We start from the raw sequence: 9,670 nt of genomic DNA on the forward strand, positions 1-9,670 counted from the left end.
GTGAACCCCTATCCTCTGACCGTTAAGTTCAGGGCTCTCTACACACCAGTTCTTGCGACTGATGCCCACAAACAGGATCACCTGGAGGATCACCAACATCACCATTTGTTGGGAATCCCTCAAAAGAAATGATTCTAGCAATCGAGATGGTGAAAAGCCAAATGGATGATCTCCCTGTCTCAGAAAGCCTCTGAGCAGTACTGAAAATACTATCAGAGGCCCCAAACGTCAAAGCGATTGTTCCTGTGTTAGGTAGGGACTTTGCATGATGTTTGAATAACCCACAGTAGCGGCAGAAGAGGAAATCTTAAACCGCAGAGAAACAGGGAAGTGTCTGGGAAGTGGTGACTCCGACCCGGAGGGTCTCATGGGAAAGGGAGAGGGGAATAGTGGGGTTAGGGAAAAAAGTAGGTAAGGACACCGAATCAGAAAAGTTTTGAGGGCTTCAGGGCGAGTCTAAAATGTTTTGTCTAGTCTGAAATCCTGTGGGCGGGACTAGAATCTTTCGGGTAGTTGTCTAAACGTTAGTTTAAGGGTGGCTTTAGAACAGCTCCCGAGCTGGTGGAACTGCCGTAGGCGGAGCTTGTCTCCAGCTGGCTAGAACCCAGATACTCATCGGAGCGGTAGGGGACCACTTAAAGAAGAGGTTTATTTCCTTGTAGCTCCAGTGGTCTGCCCAGCCTCCCCTACAAGGGGACACTTTTGCGGCCGAAGCAAGAAGGACAGGGGGAGAAAGAATAGAGTTAAGATCGTTCTGGGATGTCCGTTTGAATACCACTCCACCTGTGTCCAATCCACTCCCCTTTCCCAACCTTACCATCCCCCGGAAAAGCAGAGGTGCCTAGAGGTCCTTGTGCAAAGGGAAAACTGAGTCCCAAAGGGCTCTCAAGGGACCACAGCGCCAGCCTCCCCTCAACCCCACTGGGGCAACCTGATGCCCCAGGAGCGGCGGAGCCCCCAGAAGACTGAATTGGGGGCGCCTGGGGCAGGGCGGGAACCGCACGTCTTGGGACTGTTTAGAAGACTGAACGTCAGGTGAGTCTCAAAGGCTTGCGGGAGCATACCCAGAACCACCCCCCACCACCCTCTCTCTACAGGGCTTGGAAGAAAAGAGTAATGTAAATTGGGCCAGCGGGTTGTGATGTCCCTGCAGGTGTGTTCCCTGTCCGGGGCTACTTATGGGGAGGTGGTGATAGGAACCGAACTCGTGAGGGAAGAGCTGTGTGTATTGGGCGCCCTAGAGGGAGAGAGAAAATGAGGAGAGGAGAATAATGTGGCAAGGGATAGAAAGGTAGAGAAAAATAAAGGGAAGAGAGATTAGAATGTTGACGGAATGGGAGAAGCCAGTTTCATAGTCCTGGCTCAGGAACATTAAATGGAGAAAAAGCACTAAACAGGAACCAGAAGTCCTGGCTGTGTGACTTGAGATTAGATTTTTAATCTCTCTGGGTCTCAGGTTCCCCTTCTACAAAATGGGAAGAACAGATAGACTCTTCCTGTTCCTCTCAAGGAAACTAGTATATGTGAGGAGGGGCTTTGAGGTCCCTGGGCTTCAGAGAAGCACAGAGGTGGTGTGTGGGCCTGAGGGGCTAGGCAGCTGGAGGCAGCTGGGGGTGACTGGGTGCTGAGGTAGGGCTGTGTGGGTAGCATCAGTGGTGAAACTGCAGCTGGGTTCTCCTCCTCTTGGGCTAGACCCTCCTTCCGGAATCCCAGAGGATCTTGAGTAGCCTCTGCATCCTGTCCTCCTGCCCCATATTTACTCATCTACAAGAAGAGGGTGGCAGTCACTGTCCTCAATGGGGAGGGAGTCAAACAGACCCCTGAGGGCCCAGAGAGGGGCAAAGTCAACCTCCCTCCTATCCCCAATCCCATCTTGTTCACATAGTCATTCTGAAGATCTGTGAATAGGACCCAGGAGTCCCAACTTTCCAGGTCTGTATCTCTATATCACCTGGTTAATCAGCTGTTCTTTAATCCAGAAATAAGATAAATGGATACCATAAGTGATCTCATAGAGAAGGTTGAAGGGCTCCTGCCTGTGGCCAGGGAACTCTAACAGAATGTTTTTTTTTCTAGAGCTTAACCCCAAATTGTCCCCATTAATATAGTTCAACCCAACTCTGCTAAGAGATCCAGAACTCAGTTGTCTGGCAGCATATTGTGGCAGATGGACCAGAGACCTGGGCTTTAGAAACAGAATCAAAGAAATTTAGAACTGGAAGAAATCTAGGAATATGAAATGTCAAGACTGGAAGATCTCTTTGGATCACCTAGTCCAATCCCTTCCTTTTACTGAGAAGGAAACTGAGGCCCAGAAAGTGGAATTGACTTCTTCAAGGTCACATACCACTTGTAGGAGAGCACAGCTCTTCCAGTACCTGGGCTGGAGCTCTCAATCATACAGTGCTGCTTCTAAGCCCTGACTTAAATCAGAAACTTTTAGAAGGCAAAGCCTCTTCTATTCTCTTGCTCTGCACAGTCTGAGTACTATGTGCTTATTGGTAATGAAAGATGTGAATACCCCCTAGAGTCTGTCCCTCTAAAAGCTTCTTTCTGGGTTGGTAGATGGGTGAGTATGGTGCACTGGCAGGTGTGGTGAAAGTGGTAGAAATAGACCTATCCCAGATAGCTGATGATTTCTCTTTCATTTCCCTAGGGTATTTTGTGTGGGTTTTTTTTTTCTTTTTGAGGGGGCTAAATGAGAACTGTATGACTATAAAAAGACTAGGGAGGGGAGGGAATAAGTATTTACTAAGCCCATACTATTCGCCAAGTGCTTTACAAATTCCATCTCATTTGATCCTCATAGCAACTCTTGTGAGGTTGGTGCTATTTTATCCCCATTTTAAAGTTGAAGAAACTGAGGCAAAGAGAGGTTAAGTGACTTGCCCAGGGTCACACTGCTAATCAGTGTCTGAGGCTGAATTTCAACTCCTGACTCCAAGTCAGCATTCCATCCACTTCACCACCTAGCTACTCCTTAGTTTTGAGCTTGCTCTCTATAAGTCTTGGTTGTCACTTCAGTCATTTGGGCTTCAATTTAACCCCTTAGAGAAATTAGAGTAATCCACTTTAACCTATCTTGGAGTTCTGTGGTTAGTATGAGAGCAAGGGAACCTGTGGCCATGGCTATGTGGTCTGCTAGGAAATCTTGAGTCCATAGTATCTCTTCTCCAGACCTCAGTTTACCTATCTGAAAAATTGTCGAGCTGGACCAAATGGTTTCTAAGAACTCTTATAGTTGTGACATTCTATATTCTATGCCAGTGGTTCCCAACTCTTCAGAGTTTGAGGACCTTTTCTTAATGATAAAAAAATTTAAGAACGACCACCACTTCTATTGATTGAAAAAATATGCAAAAACCCTGAAAAAAATATTCCAATGAATTTGGTGATGCTTTTAAATGAATTTATATTTTATTAATTACAACAGCATCTACATACACTTGAAACATTGTGATAGGAGACATTCTTTACCCAGTTCACAAAGGATGCTTACTTGTTGGTCATGCTGTGTGATATGAGACAGTGGATAGAGCCCAGCTTGTCACTTTCAGTACTGGAAGTTGAGTTGAAGGGATGAAATTATGAACCTTAGAGCTGATTCCACATGCCACTTGCTTCAGTATTTAGACTTCAATACAAGTGCAGAAAATCCACTTTCACAAACATATGTTGTGGAGAAAAAGCTCCTGGTATTTATAGCCTTATCAGATGGCTCTGGGCAATCAGAAGAAGCAGGTAGCCACAAGTCAGCCAGATGCTTTTGTGTGTGAAGATTAGGTTCAATGGATTTTTTTCCCTCTCAACCACAAATGGAATGTAATACAAATGACAAAGTGTGGTATGCACATAGTACAACAACAACAATAATAATAAACATTTATGTATCACTTAAAAGTTTGTAAAGTGCTTTATTATCTCATTTGATCCTCCCAACTACCATGGGAGCTAAATGCTATTAGTATCCCCATTTACAGATCAGGAGACAAAAGCTGAGAGAGGTCAAGTGACTTGCCTAGGGTCACATAGTTAATAAAAGTTTGAGGCTAGATTTGAACTCAGGTCTTCCTGACTCCCAAGTCTAGTGTACTATCCACATTGCACCACTATACTGCCTTTAGATTTGGGGATTCCTTGCAATAATTCTATGAGCCCCCATAAAGATCCACAGTCCACATGTCAGGAACCACTGTTATATGCTCAAAGAACCCTTCCCTTACTAACATTCTATACACTAAGGTCATTTTCACGTCTGACATTTTAAGGCCTCTCTCAGGCCTAACATTCTTTGAGTCTTTGATTGAGAGCTCATGGCCTCACAAAGATCACAGTTCCATACAGACATTTCTTAACCTAAGGTCCACAGACACTCAAGGAGTCTATGAATTTGGCTAGGAAATAATTACATCTTTATTTTCACTAACCTTTGGTTTCCTTTGTAATCCTATGTATCTTATTTTATGCATTTAAAATCCTATGTATCTTAATTTAATTTTTATCTTATTTTATTCATTTCAACATATTATTCTGAGACAGATTCCATGAGTTTCACCAAAAGATTAAGAACCCCTGGTCAAGTAGAAAGACTAGACAAGAACACAGAGAGCTGCCATGCATGGAAGAATGTGAAGAGAACTTGAGAGGGTCAAAGTGCTGTGATGTCACTTCAAGTGAGAGGGGGAGGGAATTAGGAAAGTCTCCATGGAGAAGGAAGTATCTAAAACAGAGTTTGTTGGGTGATTTTTTTTTTAAATAAGGGGCAGGCATGAGAGGGAGAAGACATAAAGAGGAATTTCAGAAGGGGAAAGTGAAAGCAAGGGATGGTCTCAGAAATGAGCAAATGGTTCTCTAACTGAAGCTGAGTGTGTGTAAAAAGAAGCAGAGTCAGGGAGGGAGGCTAGAAAGGTGGGTTGACAGCAAGTTGTGAAGGGCCTGGAATGCCAAAGGAGTGTGGGCTTTATTCATAGAATGTAGAATTCATCTAGTCCTGCCCCCTATTTTCCATATGAGGAAACTGAAGCCCAATGAGGGAAAGTAATTTGCTCAATACCTGACTAGTTGTTATGGTCATGGCCAAGACTTTTGGTTTCTCGGACCTGAGTTCATTGCATTGCTAGGGAGCTAATGAAGGTTTTTGAGCAGGGGACTTAACCACCATGCCTCAGCTTCCTCTGCTTCTGCCCCAACCTGCCCCCTTTCCCACTGGTGAGTTCTTCCTAGAATCCCTGTTGTGAAAAAGGACTCAGGCCAGTTATCCCTGATTCTCTGGACTTAGAGGTTGGGTACTTCCTTCCCTCTGATCAGAAGAGCCCAAGGGGCAGGGGGTACAGAGGAGGTGTGTTTCAGAGTGGATGTGATCTTATAGGAAAATGAGTTTCTGGAGACAAGGATGAGGTCCAGATAAGCAGCTGAGTGAGATGATTAGATGGTAGGACAGGTGGGGGAGAAGAGGGCAGAGAGGGTGAACATAGGGAGAGCTCCTCCCAGTTCTTCCATTTAAGGAAGGGCACCCCCTCCCCCCCCCCCCCCCCCGGTCATCTCATCAGTTCCCACCTGGCAACAGGAATTCATCCTGCCCCTTCACAGGGTACCCTTTCCCTCCCGCTTTCCCTTTCCTCCTTTCCCTGTTGTGTTTCCTCTTTCCTCCTCCTCCTTCCCTTTTAGCTTCTTTTTCTGTGCAATCTTCTCCCATTAGACTGTGAGCTCCTTGAAGACAGGGATTGCTTTTTGCCCTTCTTGTATCCCCAGCACTTAGCACAATGCCTGGTCACATGGCAGATGCTTAATAAATGTTTAGTGACTATTGACTCTATCTTCTTCTCCACCCCCTACTTTTCAGCTCCTTTTTTATACATTGTCTTCCCCCTTTAGAACTTTAGCTCCTTGAGGGCAGGAATTGTTTCTCTTTTTTATATCTCCAGTACTTTTTGTCTTGGTTGGTATATAGTAAAGTGGTTAATAAATTCATTGATTGAGGGGATGGAGAGTAGGACATAATCACATGTGTGTACTAAGAAACTGACTTGGGTCCTGTGGATTGTAAAACAAGAGACTGGGGGTAAGGAGATCTGATAAGAAACTATTTCAGCAGTCAGGCAACTAGGATGGGAGTGGGGGATGCATAGACAAGTTATTATGATACGCTCTAATCAGAGCTAAGTTCTGTGGGTTTTATCATTTTAGATGCCACATCTCTCTTTCATGCAGCCTACGATTACATTTGCTTTCTTGGCTCAGAGATGAGGACTCATTTCTAGGACCAGAATCTCAAACAGCAGATGCTTCCTTATCTTCAGAACACAGCCCAAGACCAAAGTCTCAGAAACCAGTACTCTTACCGTTAAGAGGAGGGCCTCAGGCACCTGGCTCAATCTCTCCCTTCTTCCCTGGAATTTGAAAGACAACTAACTGATACCTTTATCCATCATCACAGGACCCTTGAGGATAGGAATTCTGCTCCCCATTTCATAGATGAAGAAACTGAGCCTCAGAGAGATTAAATGACTTGTTGTCACATGGATAACACCAGAGACAACAAACTCAATCTTCCAGTTGTTGACTTCAGCACTCTATCCTCTATGCCATCCTGGCTCTCATTTGGATCTAGGGGGGAGCAGCCCTTGATGTAGCTAAGAGCTGACCCAATTGCCTACATTATCCTTGTTCACTCTTTGCCGTCTTTAATATTCTACCTCAGCAAGGGTGAATGTAAAAATGCTTTATAGCCATGAAATGCTATAGACATATAATGTCTTTTTTATTAGATATAATAGTAGGGGAAGGGAACAAGCATTTATACTATATCAGGGAATGTATTCAGTGATTTTTACAATTATTATTTCATTTGATCTTCACAACAACGCTGTGAGGTAGGTGTCCCCATTTTACAGATGAGGAAACTGACAAGAGGTGAAGTATCTTGCCCAGGGTAACACACCTAGTAAGTGTCTGAGGCCACATTTGAACTCAGGACTTCCTTACTCCTGACAGACCAGCACCTTATCCACTGCACCCCAAGCTACTTCTATTATTTCCAGTTTTTCCAATAATTCTTGTTAACTAGGGAGTCTATTCCCCAGTAATATGTTCTTGAGATTACAGAATACTGGGGTACTGTGTTAGCTTTCTGTTGCTTCATTTTCTAGATGGTTCCACTGATCTACTTTTTAGTTTTTTTTAAAGTAATACCAAATAGTTTTGGTTATTATTGTTTCATAATATAGTTTGTGCCTTGTAATTCTAGGCCCTTTTTATTCCTTTTCTTCATCATTTTCTTCAAACATCTTGTTCTTCCGATTTATTTTGGTATTTTTAGATTAATGAGAAAGAAACCCATAGCAGTTTGGTTGGTATATTATTTTAAAAATCTATAAATTAAATTAGGTGGTAGAATGATCTTATCATATTAGTGTGGCCCAACCATGAACAATGAATTATTTAAGCTTTCCTTTATTTCTATAGAGAAGGCACAGAGTTTCTGCTACTGTGCCTGTTATTTTTTATATTTCCACTAATTGAACTGTCTTGCTTTCACTATCCTAAGAAGTCTAAGGGATCCATTAATAACATGCTTAATTTAAGAGTGGAATTTCCAGTAGATAGGGGCAATATTAATCAGAGTATCTGAACCCAAGGAATAATAGGGAGGGACTCCCTTTGAAAGAGACTATACATCCTTCTGGCTACATCTATAAAGAGTGTTTAATAATATTTTTCTATAAATCCTTTGTGTGTCTTACTAGGTAAACACCCAAATATTTTCTGTATTCTCTAAGTATTTTGAATGGCATGTCTTTTTCCACTGTTTAGATGTATAATATAACGTACTTTTACTGTACATTATTTGTATATTTGTACATACGTACATTTACTGTATAAAAATGCTAGGAATTTTTGTGGATTATTTTGTATCCTGTTATATTGCTAAGACTATTAATCGTGGTTCATTTCTTTGCTGATTCTTTGGGGCTTCCTACATAAGGACTTATGTTGCCTGCAAAAAAGGGATAATTTTTTCTCCTCTTTGCTGTTTTTATATTTCATCTCTTTCTCTTTTTTATTGCTATCATTAGTATTTCTAGTACTATGTCAAATAATAATATAGAGAGGAGGAATCCTTATTTTACCCCTTTGCTTATTTGAAAAGCTTTCAATGCTTCTATCTTATTAATAATGCTAGCTCTTAGTTATAAATCTATACTTTTGATTCCATTAAAGAAGGGCCCATCTATGTCTGTGCTTTTGGTTTTTTTTTTTTTGTTTTAAATAAGTGAATGTTGTATCCTGATGAAAATTTTTTTCTGTATCCATTAATATAATTATATTGTATTGGGGGTTTTGTTTATGTAATTAATTATGCAATTATGTTGAAAAAACATAATAATCTCTATCATATTTATATTTCTTGCCCTGTGGCATATAAAATCTTTTACACTGGATACCCAGAAAAGAGTACCATTATTAATGGGTTGATTTGGGTCCATCGTCACAGAGCTACATTCCCCTTTTCTTTCCCAGGATGGGGTGTGTGAAGTCCAGATTTACCCAGGATGGCGGGAAGTTCTTCAAAAAAGAGTCTCAAACAAAAACCCAGGGCCCTGTGTATGTGCCAGATCCAACATCCCCTGGAAAAAAGGTGAGCAAGGCTTCAGGTTTGGTGGGAAGAGTGAGTTCCCCATTATGTTGTGAGTTTGATTTGTGCCATGAGGAACAGTCCTTTTTTTCTGTCTTTTCCCTACCTTGTTTGTGGGGGATATGCCCAAAGAGAGCCCTTAGTCCATGGTATTGGTTTCCAATTTCCTTGGACAGATCTGCTCTGAAGCTTCTAGAAAGTGGCTGATTCTTTTATCCCCAAATCCCCAGTACCATCTTGTATTAGCCCCTTAAGGCCCTGATGAATCCCACACAAAGTTGGAAACCAGATTTCCCTTATTTATCACCTACTGTGCCAGGTCCTAGACTCTCAGCCATCTTTTGCACAGTATTTTATTTCCTCCTATCCCTGGATGCCTAGCCTTGTCCATAACAACTGAATCACAAGATTTGGAGCTAGGAGGGACCTCAAAGATTATCTAATTAGCCCCTCATTTTATAGAACAGGAAGTTAAAGTTTGCCCAAATTCACAGATAATAACTAGGAGAAACAGACTTGGAATCTAGATCTTCCAGTCCCAAATACAGGGCTCTTTCCACTACCCAACTCTTCCTGTATCCTCCTCCCTCCCACTTCCTTCAATGCCCCCAGGAAATGACTTATCTTCCCACTAGTTCTCAATCTGTTGAGGATTTCAGGTGGCAGTGTAAAACAGTGGAAAAAGGTTTGGACTGGGAGTCTAGACACCTGGCATTTAGTTCCATCTCTTGCCATTGATTTTCTGTTGTGTCCTTGGCCAAGTCTTTGTGCCCTTTCTGGGTTTCTGTGTCCACCTCTACAAAATAAAGAGGTTCAACTTTGAGGTTATTCTTCTTTGATCCTGACCCTGTTCTCTTCACTCTCTGCAGATCGTCAGTGGTTCTGGTGTCACCCAGGACATCTCCTCTGATGGTATGTGATCTCTGAGTTACACAGGGGTATGGTGAGATGGAAAGGGAAAGGGAACTGGGAGTTACACAGAGGAAGAAACAGGGAAGCTCCAAGGAAGGAAGTATCTTGCCTTGGAAACCAAGG

General features: G+C 42.5%; 1 protein-coding gene across 2 annotated transcripts in view; it reads left to right on the forward strand.

The window, feature by feature from the left end:
* Positions 1-376: 376 nt before the first annotated feature.
* The window catches only part of HCK (HCK proto-oncogene, Src family tyrosine kinase), a 37,142-nt gene continuing 27,848 nt past the window's right edge, over positions 377-9,670 (forward strand). For both annotated transcript variants that reach the window (XM_069073922.1, XM_069073923.1), the window contains exons 1-3: positions 377-1,035; positions 8,521-8,638; positions 9,505-9,547. In XM_069073922.1, the coding sequence (XP_068930023.1) occupies positions 935-1,035; positions 8,521-8,638; positions 9,505-9,547 (262 nt within the window). In that variant the 5' untranslated portion in view covers positions 377-934. The remainder of the gene's footprint in view (positions 1,036-8,520; positions 8,639-9,504; positions 9,548-9,670) is intronic.

The sequence above is a fragment of the Petaurus breviceps genome, unplaced genomic scaffold (assembly GCF_028583685.1).
Source record: "Petaurus breviceps papuanus isolate PSGF00001 unplaced genomic scaffold, PetGlider_PUasm1.0 90879, whole genome shotgun sequence".
In the NCBI taxonomy this organism is placed as follows: domain Eukaryota; kingdom Metazoa; phylum Chordata; class Mammalia; order Diprotodontia; family Petauridae; genus Petaurus; species Petaurus breviceps.